The 26,274-nt window shown below is 39.7% G+C and overlaps 1 protein-coding gene across 2 annotated transcripts in view; it reads right to left on the reverse strand.

Moving 5' to 3' along the window:
- Nucleotides 1-100: 100 nt before the first annotated feature.
- Nucleotides 101-26,274, reverse strand: part of sh3d19 (SH3 domain containing 19) — a 152,182-nt gene continuing 126,008 nt past the window's right edge. Inside the window, exons 11-21 of one of the 2 annotated variants that reach the window (XM_048531024.2) lie at nucleotides 25,932-26,190; nucleotides 23,065-23,133; nucleotides 22,298-22,438; nucleotides 18,427-18,502; nucleotides 16,392-16,522; nucleotides 12,035-12,108; nucleotides 9,032-9,255; nucleotides 7,912-7,964; nucleotides 6,903-7,053; nucleotides 4,427-4,530; nucleotides 101-758 (exon numbers count right to left, since the gene is read on the reverse strand). In XM_048531024.2, coding sequence (XP_048386981.2) covers nucleotides 639-758; nucleotides 4,427-4,530; nucleotides 6,903-7,053; nucleotides 7,912-7,964; nucleotides 9,032-9,255; nucleotides 12,035-12,108; nucleotides 16,392-16,522; nucleotides 18,427-18,502; nucleotides 22,298-22,438; nucleotides 23,065-23,133; nucleotides 25,932-26,190 — 1,402 coding nt within the window. In that variant the 3' untranslated portion in view covers nucleotides 101-638. Of the gene's footprint in view, nucleotides 759-4,426; nucleotides 4,531-6,866; nucleotides 7,054-7,911; nucleotides 7,965-9,031; nucleotides 9,256-12,034; nucleotides 12,109-16,391; nucleotides 16,523-18,426; nucleotides 18,503-22,297; nucleotides 22,439-23,064; nucleotides 23,134-25,931; nucleotides 26,191-26,274 lie in introns of both variants that reach the window. The other variant, XM_048531016.2, reaches the window with a different exon arrangement.

Genomic DNA, 26,274 nt, shown 5'->3' on the forward strand with positions numbered 1-26,274 from the left:
GACCTTTTGAAATATTACCAGTAAGGAATCTACAAAATAATAATTTGTTCCAGAATAACTTATTTAGTTATTGCTGAACAATATTACCACAGCAATACAATGAAACTCTGATCATTAAAAAAAGTTGCCTTCAAAAACAATGCAATCAAAAGATGTAATGTGCAAATTTGAATTATTTATTGAGATTACATTAAAGTGTTTTTTGCAATTAGTATGCAAGATAAAGGATGACAGCAAGAATGGGAAAACCAGCCCTTCTGATGTCAGTACGAATATATGCAGGCAATGGATTTTCTTTTAATTGTCGTTTTAACATTTTGACTTTGTTCCTGACTCAGTACTGGAATCTGTTTTTCAACACTGACATGTAAATGTTTAACAGTAAAATTATAATCTGTTTAATCATGAAAATATGAATTCTTACCACTGACCCAGCTCCTGGTCCCAGATATTTACAGTGTGTCTCAGTTCACAGATAATGGAATTTTGATTCATTAGTTTTCCAACAGAGGCTATGTCTCCTTCAGTCTGTCATGCTCTGTATAGTCCATGTATTTTATGTGCCTTGTTACATATAGTGATAAAGTTCAATTCTGCTCCATGCTCTATGCTCTTCCTCAACCTAAATACAAGGCAGTTCATAACTGGTCTTGAAGAATCTGAACAAACTTCCTTGGAAATATTCCCTCTTTCCCGTGTAGTTCTCCTTTCAGCCATTCGGCATCTATAGATTCTAATATGGTTATTATGTCTCCAACCTGGAGGAGGAAAATGTTGCAGAATTTGGTTAATATTTATACATACAGGAATGCTGTTGCAAATTAATTATGCGTGAGCCTACATTTATACTATTACAGTCAGAATCAGAGTCACAGCATGGTTAACTAATTTTGAAAAATAAGTTATTTCTGGCAATATTTAAATTTTTAAAAACTTTGATTCATGTTTTAGAAATAATTAGTTTTATTACTTCATGGAACGTACCTATGGGCTGTAGGATCAACACATATTACCCATTTCTAATTGGTCATTTCCCACCAAAAATCAAGTTATGTATAAATTGAAATAAATAATGTTTCTTGAAGGTTTATCAAAAGGCCATATTACTCAGAAATGTTATTAGGAAGGATTTTACCACTGAGGTGCTGGATAACCTTCATTTTCTTGAACCCTGATGGTGTAGATTCACCAATGTTGCTGTTCGTGAGGGAGTTCCAAGATTGTAACTCAGCTGCGAAGAAACAGCAATACATTTCAACTCAGGACGGTCTGTGTATTGAAGGGGAACTTGCAAGCGGTGATGGCGCTCCCCTGTGCCTGCTGCATCATTTTTAGGTGGCAGAGGTCCGAGTTGTTGTATTGTACTTCTGCATTAGTGCTAGGATTGAGGAATTAAATGTAAGCTGGTGGATGGGGTGCCAATTAAAAGCCTGCTTTGTCCTGGGTGGTGTCAAATTTCTTGAGTGTTTTTGAAAATGCACTCATCCAGGTATGTGGACAGTATTCCATCCCACTCAAAACTTGTATCTAGAAGACGGCAGACAGATTTTGCGGAGTTGAGATGAGAGTTACTTGCTGCAAAGTTTACAGCTGTGATCTGCTCTTGTAGCCACAACATTTATATTGTCGGTCCACTGATGTTTCTAGTCAATGATAACCCCAGGATCTTGATGATGGAAGCCTAGGCAATAGCAATGTCATTTAATGTCAATGTCAAAACAAGACGATTTGATTCTTTCTTGTTAGAGAAGTTTATTGCTTGGCTCTTGTGTGGCTACTTGTTAACTTGTTAGCCTAATCCCAAATGCATATTTTGCTGCATGTGGCAGGAACCAGCATCATTTACTGAAGAACTGTGAATGGAATGGAGCACTGACTATCAGGCAGTCTTTCTCTTGTTCGATACAAAGTCATGAAAAAGGCACCTGAAGTCACTATCATGAAGAACAATGTCCTGAGGTAGACTGACGGTGGCACCAGCTACTGGAGAGTTGTCCTCCAAATTTTCATTAAATTCAAATTTACTAAGGTCATGTCAAATGCTGTCTTGGTGCCAAGGACCCTCATTGTCACTTCACTTCTGGATTTCAAACCTGTTCTTCATTTTTGGGCCCAATTTGTAATGAAGTCTGAAGCTGAGCATTCCTGACAAACCTGAACTGAGCATCAGACTGCAGGGTTATTGGTGAATGAATACCAACTGATAGAACTGCCAATAACCTTCCTCATCAGTTTTCTGCTGATAGAGTAAACTGATGGAGCAGTAATTTATTCTGGTTTTTGTTGACAGGTCGTACTTGTGAAGTCTTTCCACTTTGTTTGGAATAGATTGATGGCAAGTGTGGCTAGTTGTGGAACACAAGTCTTCAGCAATACAGCCCAGATGATGTGGGAACCGGTGATGCATCTCCAATGCCTTCAACTTTATCTTGATGTTATTGGAAAGTCATTTAAAAATGGCTGAAGATTGCTATTGACAATCATGGAGAAAATTGAGATAAACCATCCTCTTGGTAGTTCTTAGTTGATAAAAGCTGCAAACATTTAGGAAAATGAGAAATAGAAGCAAACATTGGCCATTCAGACCTTTGAACTTACTCTGCAATTCAATGAGATTGTGATTGATCTTCTATTTTAACACCATTTTGCTACACTATGTGCACATCCCTTAATGTTTTTAAAGTGTGGAGATCTATTGAGCTTTCACAGATCTGTGAGAATTCCAAAGACTCACCACCCTCTGAAGACATTCTTCCCTTTCTCAGTTCTTACTGAAGACTGGGATGTTCCTGCTGTTGCCTTTTCTGTTTTGTTGTTTAATTGTCCAGTACCCTTAATGTTTGAATGTGGCAGGACTGCAGAGGTTTGTTTGATCTGTTGGTTAAGAGATTGGTCAGCTCTGTCTGTAGCATGTTGCTCTGACTGTTTACACCAGGCTGGCATCTCTTTTTCAATTATGTCTGGAACTGCTTTATTGTTCATGCTCCACTACACTCCTCAATGAACCATTCTTGCTTCCATGACTGCATGGTAATGGTGGGGTGGAAGATATGCCAGGCAACGAGATTACAGATCGTGATCAAATACAATTCTACTTCTGCAGATGGCTCAGTCTCTCAAACTTGACCCTCTAGACTGAGAGTGTTCAGCAGCCTATATCTTGTCCTATTTGGAGTTGTGGATATGAGCATATGAATCAGAAATGGGAATAGGTCATTTGGTCCTGTTGAGTCTACTCCACCTTACAGTAGGATTGTGACTGATCCGAATGTGGTCTCCAATCCACATTCTTGCTCACTCCATTAACTGTGGATTCCTTTGTTGGTCAAGCATATATCCATGACTCATATCTTCATTGACCTACACCAAATTCCTATTCCAATGAATTGAAGATGGCATTATTTTTAAATCATATCCACAATGGCCATATCCCACCCTATCTCCATTATCCCCCCCAGTCACAACTCTCTCTTACATCCTGTTTTCTGATCCGTCTCCTCTTTAAATTCAAATGTTTGGCATATTTCTTAATGAATCTGGGCATTTTTCAGTACTTGCTGAATGATGGTTTGAGATTGAAATCAATGTTCACATTGGGCATAATGGGAAAATGTTGAGATCTTTCTAGTGGGCTAAGTGACTATCATTTCTAGTGAACATCTTTGACAAGTAATTGAACATAAACAAAAAAAAAGGTATAAATTATGGTAATCTGTAATGAAAAATGAAAGTCCTGTAAATATTCAGCACCTATGAAGAAAGAAAGTTAACTTTAAATGATTCAGACAAATGTTGGAAATCTGAAATAAAACAAATCTGCAAAGGTCAGTATACTCATGTCAGAGGTAACTAAATATGTTTGAATTGTTCTGAGAGATTGGAAAACTGTCAATCCTGGCAGACAAAAAAAAAATTAAAAGTTAGTGTTCTGATGTCCAGTCTAAGTGCAATTAACCATTCATCAGATGTAATCATGACATACAAGTAAAGAACGGAAAAGGCAGGTGGTTTCTCTGTCATGACACCAGGTCACAGACAGGACAGAGCTATGCTGTACTGAGATAGAAAGATGTTAGAAAGCAAACAGAATTATTTAATTTTGCACATTGTGTGCTGCAGCTTTGATAACCACACCTAAAGCAAGTCCAGCCACTGCTACATGCAACATAGAAGAATGAATTTTTTACAAAGGTTTCACTTGATTATGTCACATGCCATGATAAAATCCTGTCTTTCTGTGCCTGTTGAGAATACCATGTTTGTTCATTTGGATTGATGACACTCAACTTTCAATATTAAGAAATTGAGGGACTGATCCTCAAAAGAATTCAAAATCAAAAACATCAAGTTTTTAAAAATATGTTTTTCAGGTAAGTTTGTACAGTGTCAATGAAGAACTGAACAGATTTGATGTCACATTTCATACCTTTAAATTAAGTTCATCTGTATTCTCCCCAGTAAAATCAAACAGTGCCTTGGCTTTTCCTCTTTTATTCCGTGAGGGCTGTTGTTTTAAGGTGTTTATTTTGTCTGAAATAAAAATAGTGTTGGATAAAATATTGAAGCTACAACTTGTTTAGAAATTTGCAAATCAATGAGTTCTCTACTGTATACAACTATTTAGATAAGTTGTTGATAGTCACTCCTCAATCACAGCTGCCCACTAAGTTGCCCATCTATTTCCTGGAATTCACCAGGACTTGGTGAAATAAAATTGCACAATTTACCCTCAGACATGATTTATGGTACATCTGGATTCAACTCAGACATTATCTAAAAGCTGGCTGAAGTCTCCCATTACCCTTGGACTGTGAACCCACTGACCATGTGGACCTGACTCTGCACACAGAATGCAATAGGACATGGGCTAAATGTCCCTTACTCTTAGTCATTGGTGGAAAACATAACCTAAGGTTGTCAAAGTGACAATAATAAAATGCACTCCAAGATGGGGCATGGAGAGACCAAGATTGTCTCTGAAAATACAAGAGTACTGACAGTTTAAAACAAATACTTGAAACTGTTCCCTGTAATCAATTTCAATCTTTCATATTTCTAAAAGTGGTTCCTTTCCTCTTATTATAATCTTTATCACTTACCCATTTTGTTTTATAATTGTTCACAGGATGTGGGTATCACTGGCTAGGGCAACATTATTGCCCATCTCTAATTGCCCACAGGGTGGGGTTAAGTGTCAACCACATTCTATGGGTCTAGAGTCATATGTAGGCCAGACCAGGTAGGGGTGGTGGATTCCTTCCTGACAGTTTGTGGTGAACCAGATAGGTTTTTATGACATCTGGCAGCAGTTTTAATCATTAGATTCTTAACTCCAGGTTGAATTCAAATCCATCTGCCATGACAGAACTTAAACCCAGAACAGGTCCCTAGAACATTATTAGGGTCTCTAACTGACAATGTTTCCATGCTACAATGTGAGCAGGTAACTTCAAACTATAAGCTGGAGCAAACATTTAGTATATAGCCGTAATTTGTGCATCATTTCTAAATGATATGTTTCCTTTGCAATATCTGAAACATTCAAGAACCTATTATGTATTTTGGTTAAAGGAACCATTTGTTTTTGTGTAACTTGACTGTGACTGCTGGTAACTGGAACTAAAATAGCAGGCGAGTACAAATGTCCCAACATAAAAGTAATACAGTGCATGTATAAAAATCAGTGCATCATTTTGGATATCTCTAAAGTAACAAAATGCACACTTACAGTGCAGCATAGTACATGCAATTAATGTAAAACGACACAAGGGTCAAAATGACTACAAAACTAATGACAGAGTCCAATTCCAAAGTTTGCTTTTTATACACTTTGAAAGAATGTGGCTGTGTCTCTTTAAAGCACTCTTTGTCAAAAACCAAGCAAACTTAAAATATAAAACACACTGGCTTCAAATTCACGGCCACTTCAAAATACTGACTTTTGTCCTACAGTAAGATAAGCCATGAAAGTGAATTGTCTCCACCAGTGAGTTTATATTATTCTGGGGCCATGTGGTAAATCTCATCCAGAAATGTTGCTGCAAATAAAAGGCCCACAGAAAATGTGACACCACTACCTTACATTGACAACTACTGAAGAAATAGTATTTTAAGATCTTGCTTAAAAATTACAGGTCACTAAACTACAACTAATTGTTGAAGAATAAAATCAATCCTATACCTTCCCAGTTTTCAATGACAATACTTTTTCATTTTGCTTTCCATCCATTTTTCTCCCTTTTCTTGCTTTCCAATGATAGCTCCGACCCATGACAGAGGATTTGGAGGGTGGGGAACAAGTGGTGGTGGTGGTGACAATTTGTCCTAGCTTGTTTCATTCACAACAGGTATATGGATCAGGGCAGCAACAACTCTTCCCACTGTGTTCAACACTTCCCCTGTTCTTCCTACATCCTTACCAAGTTCTCCATTTCTTCATCAAGTAGATAATATCTGATCAATAAATGAGATGTCACATAAAGAGCCTTTCATCTGATTCTCATGCATTTCATTGGCTGATTTTTCCTAATTCAATGAACATGCTACACCTTTGAATTCCAGCTCCTTGACAAGAATCCTAACATTTCACAAGTCTTTAAATTTGTTTTATACTGTTCACTAGCTTTCATGTACATAGGCCCCTAAATCTTTCTTCTGCTGTTTCAGCCCCCAGGTTTTCATCATACAAGGACGTCCTTTTTGTATTAGAAAACAATACCTTCAAATCAAAGGTTGTAAGAATTGTGTTTTCATTTTATTAAAAAAAAGCTTCAAAGCTTTCAAATTCAAGGAATTTTTTTTAAAAATGCAATAGTTATTTTCTTCAACTGCTGTGCTGTAGATTTCTGTCCTCGTGATGATGGTACCTGGGCAGATTTGCACAAACACAGTTGGGAACATGCCTTCACGCCCATTCAGTTTCCCTCTGCACCATTCAGAGTCCAACTGCTCTGTGATAAGGATCCGATCCCCACGTTTAAATGGCAAATCGTCAGGAGCTTCTGCTTTGAAATCATAAAGTGCTTCACACCACTTTGAGTTCGAGTGTTCGACCTAGGAGTTCAAAGAAAACCAGCCAGTTGGTTTCAGCAACAGGAGAAACAATGCACACATTTAATTCATTACAAGACGACTGTGGTAAATGTCTAATGTGAGTAATGCATGAAAAGTAATTTTATTGAATGCAGATACAGCAGAGAATCCTGCATGGCAAAAAGACCTCAAGAACTTGGCAACTACATAGCCATTTATCAACAAGTTGCAGAGGCCAATACAAGTTTTAATATTCAAATTTTTAAATAATCTTCTCATGGGATGCGGGTATCACTGGCTGGTCAGCATTTATTGCCAGTCCCTAGTTGCCCTATACTGTTAAGAAGGGAATTCCAGGTTTTGACCTGTAACCCTGAAGGAACAGTGATATATTCCCAAGTCAGGATGGTGAATGACTTGGAGGCGAATTTGCAAGTGGTGGCCTTCACATGTATCTGCTGCCCTTGTCTTCCAGATGGAAGTGGTCCTGGATCGGTAAGGTGATATCTAAGGATCTTTGGTAAATAAGGAAATTCAACTATCCTTTTTACCACAGGTCAGTGTGCTCCTTGGAAGGATAGTTAGGAAGCACATTTACAATGCTGATCTGTTAGCAGCTGCTTCAGGAGAGACACCATTGGCCCAGACTCATTTCATATTTTGCCTTACTCCCTTTGTACAGGTGTAACAGCATTTCTCACACCAGAAAACTAATAAATTGCATGCATTTTAACATATTTAATATATTTTATATGTCTAAGGCACAGAATAAATATGAAGTTTAACTCTGAGGGATAGAAGGGTATGACTGATATTTATATCCCCTTGTTCATAATTGTATGCAAGGTGACAACATTTTGACTGAAAAAGTACTCCTACCTGACTGTTTAAAGAGGTCTCCATTGCTTTGCCACTTTCTAATATGTTAGAATCTGAGGAAAGATTCAATACATTTGGTTCTTAAAAGTTTGTCTCCAACTCAAGTTACCAAACTGCTTAAGACTACTATAAAACAAGACCATCAAAGACACTTGCGACATTTAATGATAGGATAAAAAAAGTGATGGATTTTTTGTTGTTGTATGCAATGTAAACTGCAAGTCAGCATTATGAAAATGATAATATTTAAAGAGCAGCGTGTTCTCAGGGTTTGCTAGATCTGACTGTCTCAAAAGATTAGTTACATTTGATTCTGCCTGACTCTCAATTCATAATTCAGTTCGGGGAGAATCAATGAAACGGACTTTAAAATTGACAGGCTGAGAGATTGGAAGGCAGTGAATGTGTATGTGACAGTGTGTGTCCGTGTGTGTGAGACAGTGTATGTATGACAGTGTGTATGTGAATGTGACAATTTGAACGTGTGTGTGTGAGTGCATGTGTGAGTGGAGAGAGCGAGAGAGGGAGAGCGCGAGAGCGAGAGAGGGAGAGCGCGAGAGCGAGCGAGAGAGGGAGAGCGCGAGAGCGAGCGAGAGAGGGAGAGCGCGAGAGCGAGCGAGAGAGGGAGAGACAGCGAGAGACAGCGAGAGAGAGCGAGAGAGAGCGAGAGAGAGAGAGCAACCTCCATGTCTGACAGGATTGATGTTAGCTCTGCTTGAATTGTGCCTGTTTGCGAGTGCTGAAGCACCATTTTCAAGACTCAGGAAAGAATAGTCTGAAGAAAGGAAGGTGAGAACTTGAGCAGTCTTTGGGATAGACCATGACTGCGCCTTCTGAGGGAGTTTCAAGGCTTTTCTTAAAAAAAAAGGATATTGAATTGGTTCTAGTACTAAACCAGATACAGTCTAGAACCTATAATAATTGGCCATATCATCACTCTCAATACACGTAATACTGGACCAGTGTAGGCATGAACTCAAAAAGGAGACAGTGCATTGCATTTGGGTTTTCAAGTTTTTGTGTTTACTGTGATTTAAAAGTTTATTGGCCCTGGTCTTTCATTTCAAGGAAAATAAGACACTCCATGTTTCTCAGTCATTCAAAAGAAAAGTTCACTGACCTGGAGACAGAGGTGAATTCTGTACAGCCTGCTGCTCAGGAATTGGTAGATCCTCAATAATCTCAACAAAATTTAAAGGGAAAGTTCCAGAGCGGCCTTTCAGTTGTCCTGAAGCCCATTCTTCACTCACGTACTCTTTCAGTGCAATGACATCCCCTTCAAAGAAAGTGAGTTCATCAGCCTGGTCTCCTTCATAGTCGAATCGAGCCACACATCGAGGCCCCCTGTGTAAGAAGTGGTAGGTCAGTAAGTATCTATATCCAACCATGGTGCATATTCAAATTTTATATTGAGAATCCACTGACTTTGGATTGCAAGAGGTAGACAAGAGGAAGGCTGTACTTTCTTGTCACTAATGATTATTTTCCCTATTGGATTTTAGAGCAACATTCCCAGAACAAGATGTGGCCATAAAGGGAAAAGACAAAAGTAGCCAATAGTGCCACATTGCCACTGGTGGAACTTAGCTTCAAGCCAGATTAAACTAAACCACTACTACTCTCAACTCTACATTCTGCTTTCCTCAGGCTGCTGTGGTCCCAAGTCACTTGTCTCTTGCTTCTCCTGTTATTTGAGGAAACTTAAAATCATCTAAAATTCTGCTACTTACATTCTAAGTTATGTCAGGTTCCATGAACCTGTTATGTCCACTGACCTAAATGGATGATTGGTCCAGCAACACCTTAACAGAGTGAAGCAATTTGGGGTGGGAGAAGCCAGTGTCTAGGGGCTGCAAAGTGGGGAGGGAGAAAATACTGGCAACACAGTGGACACTGGAAAGAGGAAGAGAAGCTGTGAATGGGAGCCTGTCAACAAAAAAGAATATCAGGAGTCAGGAAACTTTGAAATTCTGGGTAGTGAAACCGTTGAAAATTAATGTGCCTTTTATAAAGTGTGTGTGCCAGTTATTTGAAAAAAAAATTTTCAAATTTTTATAGATGCACCACAGAAGCGACCTATCCAGATGCATCACAACTTGGTATGGCAACTGCTCTGCCCAAAACCACAAGAAATTAGACAGTCACACCCAGCCCATCTCGAAAAACAGCCTTCCATCCATTGACTCCATCTATACTTCCTGCTGCCTTGTGAAAGCAGCCAACATGATCAAAGGTTCCTCCCACCCCAGTTGAGCTCTCTTCCACTCTCTTCCATTTGGCAGAGAATACAAAAGATTCAAGAACAGCTTCTTCTCCACTGTTATCAAACTTTTGAACAGGTTTCTCATATATTAGATTTGATTTTTCTCTGCACTTTCTCTGATGCTGTGACACTATGGTCTACATTCTGTTCTATTACCCTGATGTACCTGCAGAAAGGTATGGTTTGTCTGGGTAGCATGCAACACAATACTTTTCACTGCATCTCAGTACATGTAACAATAATAAATCAAATCAAAATTGAATCAAACCTGCCAATTTAAATACAATGGTGTCTAGAAAATTTAAGTTTTCTGAGTGTGTTATGGTCTTATACGCAATGGAACTTTGATAATTACAGTGTAAGTTAATTAATTCTTCAACGTCTGCTTCTGAGAATCTAAATGTCCCACACTTCAACACAAATACTACCAATAATGTGACTTATCTCACCTAACAAATAGAAGTCCCTAAAAAACAATCTCTCAAGTGCAACGTTTTGAAAGGGGGCACTCGAAAAAACATACAATGTTGGTACCTGGTACGGACCAACAAACTGCATTTCTCATTGCAGCACAGAGAAACATTTTGCTCAAGTTTCTAAGACACAGGAAAAATCTTGCAATGACAGGATTCATAGCGTAAAGCCTTCTCATTAAGTAAACAAATAACAAAAGTAAAAGGAATAAAGCAAACAAAACCAACACAAACCCCCTTCACAAATAATGTGTCATCTTCCTCTTTTTCTTTAAATCATTACATCCACATTTATGCCTACCGGGCAACGTGGATGCAGTATCACAAATGTTTATCAATGGCTGGATTATATCTTGTTTAGATGGTTAATTTACATCCATTCTGCCATATAATAAGATGTTAAGGAAATTCCCAGAAATGGACATCTTGGATTAGAGATTGGAAGGGTTTTCTGTCCATATTGATGATACTTTATAGTCCAAATTTTACTCAAATAGAGATAAATAAATTTTGGGCTTTTAAAAAAATATATAAAACTTAACATCATGATCAAAAAAAATTGAGTTTTCTTTCTCCAAAGGCCTGAAACCAGCTATTCTTTTATGTCAAGTTTTACAAAATCTTTTGACTTCAGTGATATCACATGTGTGTTCACACAACTTTCCTCACTAGAAATGGTCACTGGATAATAATGGGGTACCAGGGCAATTCTGCTTGTTTATCTCCTTTCTGGCCCAGGTCTGTCAACAGCACAAATTAAAGACTGGAACTGGACCAACTGGTGTGCACCACTCAGTGCAAAGTATATAATCCACTTCCTCTCTGATCATGTATTCTGGGACTATAGTTAAAGATAATGGTTTGTTTAAACCAGTTTTGGTTCAATCTGACCTCCGAAATTAAAGGACTCGATATATGATTCCATGGATTTCAGCATGACCCAAATTGATCAAGTTGTACATATATGAGTTTAGTGATGTGATAATTATACATTCTATTGAATGGCTCAATTGTAATACTCATCGACATTCACTAAATCCAGATCGAGACACATCATTCACAGACACCTTGGCAGCATTAAATCTAATCCCAGTGTTAGCCCCACACTAGAGGGTGAATAACAGGAGTGCTCTCTTAAAAACTAGTTGAAAATTGAATTAAGTGATCCAAAACATAATTCCAGTAGAGACAAATAATGTAACTAATTGATATGAATGTAATAGGTCGCACTTGATTGAATGGAAAATAAAACAGTGATAAATGGAATATTTTCATAGTCGCAAAATCAGAAAATCATTCAATTCAAAGGAGAACTTGTGATCAATGTTCACTTGAGAGACTGAATAACTAATAAATGTTTCAAGGTTCTTAGAATAGTTAGATTTACCTGAGAAGTGAAGCGGAGGTACATGCAACATTTTTCATACTGCTCTCCTGAGACTCACCTTTCGGAAGGTCAACCTATCAAAGGGAAATCAGTCAGTTTAGAGCACTAATTATCTGCACTTTCAAAAAAATGCAACATTAACAATGGAAACTTTACAACATTTAATGGCTCCTCTATTGCAGAAGACTCCGTTCACTGATATCCTCGTATGCGGTGTACCCAATCTGAAGATTAATGCTAAAATAGATTCTTTAAGAGAGGAATAGAATACTGATGGAAAGTATAATCAAATGCTCTTAACTGTTATGTAAAGCACTCCCATCCCTCTTCCCCAACCCTGTGTAAAATAAAACTATCCTTGAACAAAACTCTTCTTAACTGTTTCCAGGTCACTGAGCTAGTACTGGATCAGAAGAAATAGGAGCAGGAGTAGGCCATTTAGTCCATTAAAGCCTGTCTTGCCATTCTTTAAGATCATGGCTTCCTGCCCCGGCCTTAACTCTGCTTTCATGACAATTCCCCCACCTCATCCCAAAACCAGCCCAGTTCGTCCCCTCCCCCCACAACTAGCCCAGCTCTTCCCCTCCCCCCACTGCATCCCAAAACCAGCCCAGCCTGTCTCTGCCTCCCTAACCTGTTCTTCCTCTCACCCATCCCTTCCTCCCACCCCAAGCCGCACCTCCATTTCCTACCTATTAACCCACCTCCTTGACCTGTCCGTCTTCCCTGGACTGACCTATCCCCTCACTACCTCCCCACCTATACTCTCCACCTATCTTCTTTTCTCTCCATCTTCGGTCCGCCTCGCCCCTCTCCCTATTTATTCCGGAACCCTCAGACCATGCCCCTCTCTGATGAAGGGTCTAGGCCCGAAACGTCAGCTTCTGTGCTCCTGAGATGCCGCTTGGCCTGCTGTGTTCATCTAGCTTCACACTTTATTAACTTTTATGTGGCATCTTATTGAATACTTTGAGAAATCCAACTTTCATCCACTTCACCAACACCTTCCACTCCAACCTTCAGTTCACCTGGGCCATCTCCAGCACATCCCTCACCTTCCTGGATCTCTCAGTCTCCATCTCAGGCAACCAGCTTGTAACTGATGTCCATTTCAAGCCCACCGACTCCCACAGCTACCTAGAATACACCTCCTCCCACCCACCCTCCTGCAAAAATTCCATCCCCTATTCCCAATTCCTCCGCCTCTGCCGCATCTGCTCCCACGATGAGGCATTCCACTCCCGTACATCCCAGATGTCCAAGTTCTTCAAGGACCGCAACTTTCCTCCCACAGTGGTCGAGAACGCCCTTGACCGCGTCTCCCGCATTTCCCGCAACACATCCCTCACACCCCACCCCCGCCACAACTGCCCAAAGAGGATCCCCCTCATTCTCACACACCACCCCACCAACCTCCGAATACAACGCATCATCCTCCGACACTTCCGCCATCTACAATCCGACCCCACCACCCAAGACATTTTTCCATCCCCACCCTTGTCTGCTTTCTGGAGAGACCACTCTCTCCGTGACTCCCTTGTTCGCTCCACACTGCCCTCCAACCCCACCACACCCGGCACCTTCCCCTGCAACCGCAGGAAATGCTACACTTGCCCCCACACCTCCTCCCTCACCCCTATCCCAGGCCCCAAGATGACTTTCCACATTAAGCAGAGGTTCACCTGCACATCTGCCAATGTGGTATACTGCATCCACTGTACCCGGTGTGGCTTCCTCTACATTGGGGAAACCAAGCGGAGGCTTGGGGACCGCTTTGCAGAACACCTCCGCTCGGTTCGCTATAAACAACTGCACCTCCCAGTCGCAAACCATTTCCACTCCCCCTCCCATTCTTTAGATGACATGTCCATCATGGGCCTCCTGCAGTGCCACAATGATGCCACCCGCAGGTTGCAGGAACAGCAACTCATATTCCGCTTGGGAACCCTGCAGCCCAATGGTATCAATGTGGACTTCACCAGCTTCAAAATCTCCCCTTCCCCTACCGCATCCCAAAACCAGCCCAGCTCTTCCCCTCCACCCACTGCATCCCAAAACCAGTCCAACCTGTCTCTGCCTCCCTAACCTGTTCTTCCTCTCACCCATCCCTTCCTCCCACCCCAAGCCGCACCTCCATCTCCTACCTACTAACCTCATCCCACCTCCTTGACCTGTCTGTCTTCCCTGGACTGACCTATCCCCTCCCTACCTCCCCACCTATACTCTCCTCTCCACCTATCTTCTTTTCTCTCCATCTTCGGTCTGCCTCCCCCTCTCTCCCTATTTATTCCAGAACCCTCACTCCATCCCCCTCTCTGAAGGAGGGTCTAGGCCCGAAACGTCAGCTTTTGTGCTCCTGAGATGCTGCTGGGCCTGCTGTGTTCATCCAGCCTCAGATTTCATTATCTATTTACTGTTCCCCTTTATCAACTCCAATGCTAGTGTGTCCTTCTTAAAAATGGGGAGCAAAACCGTACACAGTATTCCAGGTGCAGCCTCACCAACACTCAGTAGAGTTGTAACAAGACTTGTCTATTTTTAAACTCCAACGCCCTCAATTAAGGCCAAAATTCCATTTGACTTAATTACTTGCTGCACCTTGCATGCCGATCTTTTGAGTTTCATGCATAAGAACACCCAGTTCCCACTGTGTTGCACATTTTCCAAGTCTCTCTCCATTTAATTAATTGGTAGGAAGAATCAAAAGGCAGGCAAAGTACACAACCTCGCATTTTCCTGCCTTAAACTCCATCTGCCAATATTTTTGCCAAATCACTCAACCTACCTCAATCCCCTTGCAGATTCCTCACGTCCTCAACAAACACGTTTCCTCACCTACTTTTGTACCAACAACACATTTGAATGTATTACACACCAGCCCCCTTCTCCATGTCATTAATATAGATAGTAAATAATTGTAGTCCTAGGACTGATCCTTGTGGTACTCCACCAGTTAAGTCTTTCCAACCTGAAAAAGACCTATTAATCTTGACACACTGTCTTCTGTGTTAAACTGATCCTGAATACATGCTAAGACATTACTCCGATACTGTGATCTGCTAGTTTGAGCAACAGCTTTTATGTGGCATTGTATTGAATACTTTGGGAAATCCAAGTACATATTTACCAATTCCCCTTTATCAGCTCTGCTCATTGTATCCTCAAAGAACTCTGGCAAATTTGTCAAACATGTTTTCCCTTTCACAAGGTCTCGTTTCAGGAGGCTGTAGTTATCAACCATTCATAATCATGGAAGTCCAAACTATATTAGCCCCTGGCATTCACACATTGGAACAGAGCACTGAATGGCAGCAATGTGTTCTATGGGGGGGATTGCCTCCTTCCAGTTGGATCTTAGTGCACTAGCATCAATACAGCTCAGGAGATCATTTTGCCCATGAAGTGCAAACCTACATTTTGTACAGCAATCCAGTCAGTTGCATTCTTCTGTTCTATTTCTGTAGTCCTGGAAGTTTATTTCAAGCATGTGCACACCCAATTTCCTTTTGAAGTTACTGATAAACTTCATTTCCACCATCCTCATGGGCAGCAATTCCATGTCATTACCACTTTCTGGGTAAAAGTTCAACTCACTCCCTTACTGTATTTTTGCAAAAATCTATTTCACCTAGCCTAGTCATAATTTTTCTTTGTCAACCTGTCATAATCCTGTGCACCTCAACCTGTGTTGTTCCAAGGGCAACAACTCTAGCTTCTCCATTCTCGTGCGTCTATCCTACCAATGGAACAGGACAAATCCAAGTGTGCATTTGGGACATCGTAAGGGATAATTCCATAAGTATGACCGTCAAGCTGCTACTTGACTAGCCTGTGGGAAATCCCTCCTGAATTTGGTGCAAACCAATAGATAACAAGGAGGACTTTGCTGGGTTGACAATGCTAGACTCACCATTTTCACTGCTGGTGCCTAGCTCAATGCTGATTGGTCAGATCTTGTTTCATTCCTTTCTTCAGACTTTGCAGTGGTTTAATACAAGTGGTTAGCTGGTTCATTTCAAAGGTAGTTAAGAGTGAACCATATTGCCTGAATTGGTTGCCCTGCCAGCCTCAGAATATGAAGAAACCCAATGTAAATTTCAGAGGATTACTCCCCTCATGCACATAAATCACTTCCCCTTGGTGTGCAAGGTTCCCATTATTGTGTGCATGTATCCATAAAAATATCTCTTGGAAGGATGATCAGGTCACAAGCAACAATTCCCATGGTATTGTACTTTAGTATGAATCACCAGCTTCAGAAAGAGATGAGAAGAAAGGAACTGAAAACCAAGGAAATCAGAGAAGCAGATTCATCAAATATTAAGATTAATATTGCTGATTGAGGTAGACAACTTACAATAACTTTGACGAAGTTTGCAGGAAAAATCCCAGTATGTCCCTTGCATTTCCCACTATACCAATCTTTGTCCAGTCTCTCTACCAAGAACACGGTATCTCCTGACTTTAGATTCAATTCATCATTTTGATCTGAAAAAACAAATTGGTCTGATCATAGTTTCATTTTGTGTCCAGCTCCCATACATGTGAAACACAGTCACAGTCAATGTCTAAAGCAGGGCTCACCAATACATCAATCATGAGTGACTTATATCTTGCATTATGATTTGGAAAATAAACAATAGATTACATGATTCAATTCATTTGATTAATTTAACGCCAGAAGCTAGTTACTAATTTGTCAGAACTGACCACTGTCAGCCCCAAAGCCCAGGGCTGGCAATAAAGGGTGGTCACCACCAATTGCAGTAGCACCAGTGAGGGTACCAAGAGGAGGACCCATTAAGAAAGAATCTGGCTTGGTGTAGGAGGGGTGGAACCACCATCAGTACCAGAGGATGGAGAAAGATCATCAAGGGAACCAGGGCGGAAGGGCAGGCCAGAAAATGGCCAACGTGCAGGTGCCAGGTGCTAAGCTACCCAGGGGCAGGAAGCTCAGATACAACTGAGAGGTGAGAGCAGTCCTAATCAAGGATCTGGGAAACAGAGAAGCTGACAAGCCAGATGAAACAAATTGAGTTAGAAAAACAGCTAGTTTATCAGCTCTGACCCTTCAAACTTTGTTGCTAAAGTAATGTTGCAAGTTTGTCTCACAGCTAGCTAAATTATGGCAGGAAAAAAATCTCCCCTGTTGACACGAATACAGAGGTGGGTTAATCAATGAAAAGACGAAGGGTGTACTACTTCCAAGAAGAGTGGCAGAACTATTGTTTGTTTACAAGTATGAAGGACAAATATATGTTTAAAATGTAGTTCATGATACTTTTCAATCAGAAGCAGCTCTTATTAAGAAAAACGTTGGCGGCCCCTGCTATAAAGACTAATTGACAGTATGCACTCATTACACACAGGCTTCATTTTTGAACATAAATATCATAGGTACATTTAGTGCAGCTCACTTACAAAGTCCAAGATCCTATGTAAATTAAAACTAAAGTTTGGACAAGTTAACATGAACGCAGTGGACAGATTATTTTTAATATATCTACTGGCTAATAAAGCAATATCATTATTTTAATGTTTGATCCTTCAAACCAATACAGTCCCTTCAGTAAAACAGAAGCCAAGTACTGTGTTCCAGTGAAACAGGAAATAAGTAGCAGGAAACTAGAGGAGGTGCTATTGTGGCCCACTAGAAGTCACTTAAAGAGGTGCATGGGCATAGGTCCAGGAATAGATGGTTCACATTATTGCTAGCCCATGGAAACCACAGTGGCTCAGGAGTGGTGGACAATCCAGCACTCATATAAAAGAACAGAAATGCAGGTCAGCTGTTCTTTGTGGTTCTTACTAACTGTTAATTTGACCACCCTTTATCGCCAGCCCTGGGGTTTGCAGTGGTCGGTTCAGACAAATTAGTAACTAGCTTCTGGCATTAAATTAATCAACACTTACTAACTGGTTCTGCAATCCAGAAGGATAAACTCAAGAAAAACAAAGTTAGATAGCAAATCTCATCTACAATCTGCCTTTAAGAAGGCTACAAAATACACATAATACTGCATTAATGTTCCAAGCTGAAAACTGATGTATTCCCCTGCCCAAAAGCAGTTCCTTTTTGTTCCTTATCTGACACATTCATAGCGTGATTATGATGTAATTTTGATAGAGCAGGTTCTTATCCAGCTGAATCATAAAATGGTCTTACCCTGTACCTCAACTATTGTGTTATTGGAACAATTTTAGGAATTTATTCTCTTTGCACACAATCACATCAACTTTACAATTATATAGGGCCATTTAGCAAAACAAAAATAAATGCTACCTGAGCTATTTAACATCTTATTAAAAGGGTCAGGATAATGACATGTGTAATATTGAATGGTGCATAAAAATTAGCTAAAATAATTTGTTGAAGGAGCAGAATCTCTTACCTGCTGTGAAGTCATGCAACACTATAGCATGGGGAACACTGTTTTCTCCAAGCTGCTCTTCAGAAGTGAATGATTTCTAATAAAAAAAAGCCAAAATTGAAATTCAGCCCATTAAATCTGTGTTCACTCTTCTGAAGACAATCCAGTCAGTCAGTCAGTCCCATTCCTTTACTCTTTTTCCATATCCTGCAATCCTTTCTGTTTAAACTACTTACCTAATTGCTTTTTCGAAAGCCCCTTTTGAATCTATATCCAGTACCCTATCAAGTTTTGCATTCCAAATCCTAACCACTGGCTATTTGAAATTTTCTCTTTATGTCATCTCTGATACTTTTACTAGTCATCTTCATTCCATTCCCTCTCATTAGCATCCCTTCAGCCACTGAAATCAGTTTCTCTATATTTGTTGTATCGGTACCCTTCATGGTTTTAAACATTTCTATCAAATCTAGTCTTCACTGCTCTAAGGGAAATAACCTCAGCTGTTCCAGTCTACCTATGCTATTGTAACTTTTCATCTTAATAAATCTCTTCTGCACACCCTCCAAAACATTCAAATCCTTCCTAAAGTGTGGTACACGGAATTGAATGCAAATAGCAAGTTTTCTTTTCATAGGGACACAAGATACAAGCTAGGGCCAAGCTACATACCACCCTGGCTCTTGTACTCTATGCCTAAACATACAAAGTGCAATTCCATCTAATTCATTAAGGGAGGATTCTGGGTAATCCAAGATGGGAGGGTAGGGAAAATTTGTAGTGTAAGAGCTGCTCCTTTTTTGAGGATTTTTGGAGCTGACTTCCTTTAATTCTAGGAGCAGTAAGTACTGTTTTATAAGCTGTTGCATTGTTTTGGACCTTTGGGGACAAAGGATCAAAACAACAGCACTTTTAAAATGGAGGAAGGGAGATAAAGGTAGTGACCACATGGTGGGAGGAGAATCAATGGAGAAAGAACCCTACACTGCTGTTTGACCCAGCATGAAAAATCACAGCTACTGTTGTTTGATTTCAAGTCCCTCTGGACACGAGAGCTTGTCTAAGAAAAAAAAACAAACAGCACAGCTCGCAGCTGACCTTGCAGAAACCTGTGTGGGGAGATCACAGCAGGGGAGCAACTAGGTGGCTAGTTTTTTTTGTAAATCTACAACTGTGAGTAGAGTGGGTTCTTTTTGATTCTGTGTCTTTATTGACATGGCCTCTTGATTCTGGGGCTATTTTCCCTGGAACACTGAGGGCTAAGGGGTGACCTTTTGAGATTTATAAAATCATGAGGGGCATCTATAGGGTAAAAAGGCAAGGTCTTTTCCCTAGGGTAGGAAGAGTCCAAAACTAGAGGGCATGAGTTTAAGGTGAGAGGGAAAGATATAAAAGGGAGCAAAGGGGCAACGTTTTCACGCAGAGGGTGGTGCATGTATGGAATGAGCTGCCAGAGGAAGTGGAGGAGGCTGGTACAATCACAACATTTAAAAGGTGTCTGGATAGGTAAAAGAATAGGAGGGGTTTAGAGGGATATGGGCCAAATGCTGGCAAATAGGACTAGATTTATATCGGGGTCAGCATGGAAGAATTGGACTGAAAGGTCTGTTTCCGTGTTGTATATCTCAGTGACTCTAATCCTTCCTCAATGGACTTTTGTACAAACAGTCCAAGGTATTTTTGTTCTTGCATCCCTTTTAAGTTATGCCCATTAGCTAGTATTGTCTCCTCAGTCAAAATGGATCACTTAACATGAATTACAGATTGAATTTCATCTGCTGATGCATACCCATTTCACAAGCCTGTATCCTCCTGATGTACATCGCTAACTTGCTAACTGTTTCAGATTATATGTCATCTACAAATTTTTAAATTCTGTCCTCTGACTCCGAGTGCAGGTCTTTAATGTATATATGATGCGGAGCCCAGGGAATACCCCCATGTGAATCTCTCTAGTTTCAAAACAATCCATTCACCACAGCTCTATCTTCTGACCCTTAAGCGACTTAGCCAAATCATATTGTCATTGTTCCTTTCTTTTCCAAGTTTAGTATAGCTGGTAAGCCTTTGAAATCTGTTGAATGGATGTTGTGGCAGCAAATCCTTGTTTTAATTTGGAAACTTATCTGAATAGTCAGGCACAAATAGTGCAGGGTAACACCACATGGATTTGTAAATAGACCTGACGCGTATACAGCAGAATATAATAAGCTACTTTCAGGGCAGATCTAAAAATGACAATGAACTTGGCAGGGTTCATCCCGTAAACGTTGTCCAGGACAAAGTACTTTGTTTGATTCAAACCCAAATTAACATCAGTGGCAGTGGTGTGTACCATCTAGAAGGTATAGTACATTAATTTATCAGCAATACTTTGTGCTGTACTGTTCTATGTTCTAATTCAATACCTTCCAAGCCCATGAGCACCACAACGCAGAAGATCAAGATACATGGGATCATCATCTGCAAGTTCCCCTCAAAGTCACATACCAATCTTACTTGTTGCTGGTTTGAAAAACCGAGAACTCCCTGCCTAACAACATGGTGGAAGTCCCTACACCACGTGGACTGCAACAGTTCAAGAAGGCAGCTGATCACCACCTTCTCAGGGCAATTACAGATGGGTAAGAAATGCTGACCTTGCCAGTGATGCTAACGTTCCATGAAGGAATGAAAATAAACAAATCCGAGTAACAGCAGTGCACGAACTATATCCACCAAGCTTACAAAAAGCTTGGAAAACATGCAGAATTTTAGACATTAGAAATATAGTTACATTATCTTGTGCAAAGATGCTCTGTTTTGTAGCTTTTTACAGTCTTTCTCTATTTAAATAACATATAGTACCTCTCTATTCATCCTTTCAAAATGTATAACCCCTTATTTTCCCACATTAAATTCACTTGCCAAATTCTTACCCACACTCTTAACCTATCTATGTCTTTCTGCAGACTGTGTTATTCTCACCATTTGTCTTCCCACCTATTTTTGTGTCATCTACAAACTTGGCTATAGTACATTCACATTTCTCATCCAAGTCATTAACATATATTTTGATTAAATTGTGGTCCCAGCACTGTTCCTTGTGGTATACCATTAGTTAAATGTTGTCATCCTGAAAATGCCTTCTGTTTTATCCTTACTCTCTTATTTTGCCAATCCTCTATCCATGCTAATAGACTACCTCCAACACAATGCGTTCTTAGTTTATTAATTATTCTAATATGTGGTACCTTATAAAATCCCTTGTGAAAAATCTAAATATATTATCTATCCTGGTTGTTACCTCCTTAAAGAATTCTAGTAAATTTGTCAGGCATGATTTCACCTTCATGAAACCATGCTGACTCTGCATGATCATATTACATCTTCCTAAATGCTTTGCCATTGCATTCTTGATAAAAGACTCCAACATTTTCCCAAATAAAGACATTAAGCTGACTGACCTTCATTTTGTCTCCTTTCATTGTAAAATAAAGGCAGTTTCCAATATTCTGACACTTTTCAAGAATCTAACGATTCCTGGAAGATTAGTATGAGTGCATTCACTACTTCTGCAGCTACTTCCTTTAATATCAGATGCAACTGATCAGGACCAGGGGGCGTAACGCTATTTGGCTCCATTGTACTCTTCTCTATTGACAGCTATTGTGTTTATTTCCTGTCCTTTTGCTCTGTGATTATTTAGTAGTTTTTGGATACTATTGGTGCCTTCTATTGTGAAGACTGATCCAATGTATTTGTTGAACTCCTCTGGCATTTCCTGATTTGTCCAATATTATTTCGTCAGCCTCATTCTAAGGGAATTTTAATGCAAAGTAGTTGCAATAGCTGTTCCATTAACAGGTTTTGTTTCCACAGTTAGAACTGCAAATATGCGCTTGATACTGACCTTGCCAGTTTGTTTCACTTCCTCTTCATCCATTGGAGTGATTATCTTTAAACAGGATGAAGGAACTTTGCCAGTATCAAACCCTTTTTGGCACTGGAAGGATCGGTTAGTGCATTGTTTGAGAATCAGCACTTCACCTTGCTATTAAAGTGGAGAAAGGAAACATAAAAATGCAACTTCAATATTAATTTAAATTTTACTGAGCCATGTTCCACTTTTCATGATCTCCCACTTTTTTAATCCATACTCCACATTTCTAATCAAAAATATATGAACAGAAGTTAAAAATCTGAAGTTTAAATGTTGGTTCAATAGAGTCCATGTATATGCAATTTTGGTTTATATCTACTTAGCATCACAAAGGTCTAACACACAGGTTATATTTTTCCCCACATATTCACATTTATATGTACAGTTTTAACCCAATTATCTCCTAATTTACATATTACCATCACACATTCCTTAATTCCATTTAGATCAGGTACTCTACAGATGGTAACAATTGATGGAATGGCATCAATGCAAGCTTGCTTTAGGTGTTTCGTCTTAGATCATTTGGAATTAGTCAACTTCCAGGCTGTCTTTCTTCAAAAGGCTGTGCAATGCTGAGAAGTTTCCGATCATGAACAAAATTCATTTCCTTTGTTACTTGAAACAACTGTGCATTGCAGAAACATCAAGTGACGTTCCTACTTGGTGCCCTCACAGGTGATTCAGCGTAACAATGCACCTATACAAAGCAAAATGTAAACCAAGATCCAGCTTACCTGGAATGACAGTTCCCCTGGGACTGTGGAGCTGACATCGCATTCAGCAATCCCATGAGGGACAGGCAGCTGAAAATACATTTATATAATGAGTAAAAAGTATAGTATTGTAAAAAAAGAATAAACGTACATTTTCAGGGAGAAGAAACATTGGAACAGAAGGCCCTCAATCATATTCTGACATACAATTACATCATTACCGATCTATCAATTACTTGCCAACAAATATCAACCTTCCATATCTTCAGAATATCCTCTAAGCCAGTAGCTTCAAGTATTTTAACTATTTTTTAGCAAACAGTGGCCAAATTGCGCAAAGCATTGAGCTTAATGACCGTTCAAGCAGTGTTTGATGATGTCAGTTGGCCACCTGACAGGGATGATGAGAACTTGATTAAATGATTGTCTGAAAGTAGGTATCCCCAACAGCAACGCTCTCCTTCGTACTAAAGTGTCAGCCTCGGTAACATACTCAAGTCCTGAAGTAGAGCTCTAGCCCACAACTCTGGACTCAGAAGAGAGGATGCTGTCAATGAGTCCACAATGAGCCTTATAAGTCTAGAGCAATAAAACATTCTTGTCACAAAGTGTCAGACAAGATAACAAGTTGCATGTTTTCTTATTTAGCCATATCATTCATGTACAGCTTGCTTCACAAAAGTACAATGTTGTTTCTTGCAGGAATATTATACATGCAAGTTTACAGAATATATTTCTAATGTTGCTAGACATATCAGATGGAAATTTCTTCCTGCAACCTCTGTGACTTGATTTTACGATCAAAAGATACATTCTACTTTCAGCTGTCTTGGGAGTTTTTACCTTTATTCCTAAACTTGCATTGCTCAGGGCAATGTGATTTTTGATTAAGAAGAGGGTTTTGTAAGCATATTGGAAACTCCTGTTTGAACAAATTCAGCCCAAAATACCAAGATATCACCTCTATGACCACAATTCCATAAGGACAGGTGATACTAAATTCAAACTGGATTCAGATAAAAAGAAGTCAAATCCAAACTGCACATTAGTTAATGATTGAAAAACTAAGGTAGGACCATGTTTAAGCCACTGCTGATTGGTTATTTTGAGAGATGAGGGTAGCCGATTTAAGTTGGAAGGCTAACCAATTTTCCTTTCTAAGGTGCTAACATTTCCAATATTTTTCATATTATGATTTTGAAATTAGATTCGCCATTTTCAAGTACTCAACATTTTCCATCTGACTCACTCCTGTATTTTATTACATACAGTAATGATTAAATTATTTTTAGGATAAAGTTATAGAAACATGTAGTATTGACAGGAAGTGAAACAACTTTAATTGGGTGATAGTGTAGAACAGTCGATATTGACTCAGTTGTTTGTTACAAAACTTTATTGATTTTTATCAACAGAAATGAAAACATTAAGGGGTATCTTGGGATAACTAAATCATACTGTCTGTCCTACACTATTATCCAAAGTCAAAATTGGAATAAATTAAATTCTTCCATTGGTGTGCAGGGTTTCACAATTTTTATTATCTGTCTGTATTTCCATCATTGGAAAGCCAAAGAGTGCAGCAGTTCAAGAAAAGGATTCACATTCTCAGGAAACATTGAGGTCAGCTATGTGACCAGCGTTGCTCACATTCACACTTTCGATACAATCATATTTGTAATGTTACCCAAAAAATTACTTCTGTAAAGCATGAGATCTTTTATCAGCAAAGGTGAATGGCATCCTGACAGTCCAGTGTGGAATTCCTGCATGCTAAGTTCCTTAACTCAGTTGGACTGATTGTGTTGTATTAGAGATAATAGGAACTGCAGATGCTGGAGAATCCAAGATAATAAAATGTGAGGCTGGACGAACACAGCAGGCCAAGCAGCATCTCAGGAGCACAAAAGCTGACGTTTCGGGCCTAGACCCTCTCTGATGAAGGGTCTAGGCCCGAAACGTCAGCTTTTGTGCTCCTGAGATGCTGCTTGGCCTGCTGTGTTCATCCAGCCTCACATTTTATTATCTTGTGTTGTATTTCCTGAAGTGAGGATGTCAAATAAACCATCATTGGACATGTTGCCCAAACAATACTTGCATGATAGCGAGGGGCCTGATTTCAGGTCTTCAGTTATGAAAGCAACGCTGTGTGAATTTAGTTCAACACCATAAACAACCTGGCTGTGAAGGAATTTGGAACTTCAGTTGTTTGACCTTTATTTATAAAAAGAAGGTTGTAATGTGATGTCTGATCTCTGTCATTTGCAAGAGATGCAGGTACAACCCTGTATTCTTTAAGTCAAAGTGTGGCACAGACAAAACAGGAATGAACAAAAAATTCAATTAAAAACACTACTAATGCCAAAAATACAAAAGAACAGAGAGTTGGGTCCTTTAGTAATTTGGACTATTTTTAATTTACCCTACAGAAGTTAAAATGTTTCAAAATGGACATTGCAAAGTTTACAATTAAGGATATAAACAAACGCAAAGCTTTAATTACTTTCCATTGTGATTGTTGTAATCTTTAAATTGGAACTCAGTCTTTCAGTTTATATTTCTGGTCTGTGCTACTTTGGGTCAATGTCAATTACAGTGGGCCTGAGCTTAGCAAAGAAGGCGGGGGAGAAAGAACTTTAACAACTATGAACAAAATTGCTATCCTGTGAATATATGGGGTCTTGAGACAGAATTAGGTTAGCCCACAATGCTCTTTATGGTCACAGTCTTCAATTCTCCTTTTAAGACTGTGTCATGGGACTGTACCTTAGATGTCACGGCAGGAAATAATAAAGGAAGAACATTTGGAAAAGTAAACATTTCAATACTATACTTCAAAAGTACTACATCTCAAAGCTAATGTTTCAATACCTCTGTCTATTGATTACCATATATTTATTGTAGAGTGGGTGTCCAGGAGCTGGTCGAGGTGGAAGTGCAGGTCGTTTTTTCTGGGGCATCGGTCCTTTTGGACTAATCTTGCTTAGGCCACGTGGGCTGCTTTTTCCTGCAGTGCTGTTGATTCCCACTTCAGATGAAGAGCGATGAAGTTGGTTTGGTGCAGATGGAATCTTTGGTGGAGGAGGTCGAGCTGGACCAACTTTAGCTGGGGGAGGACGTGCAGGACGGATTTTGCCTGTAGCTGTCCTGGAATATAAAGGAGATGTAATTATACACAGAATCTAAAGAGAATGCCTACAGGTTAACAGCAGTTACAGTACTTTGAACCCC

Source organism: Stegostoma tigrinum, chromosome 1 (assembly GCF_030684315.1).
Source record: "Stegostoma tigrinum isolate sSteTig4 chromosome 1, sSteTig4.hap1, whole genome shotgun sequence".
Classification (NCBI taxonomy): domain Eukaryota; kingdom Metazoa; phylum Chordata; class Chondrichthyes; order Orectolobiformes; family Stegostomatidae; genus Stegostoma; species Stegostoma tigrinum.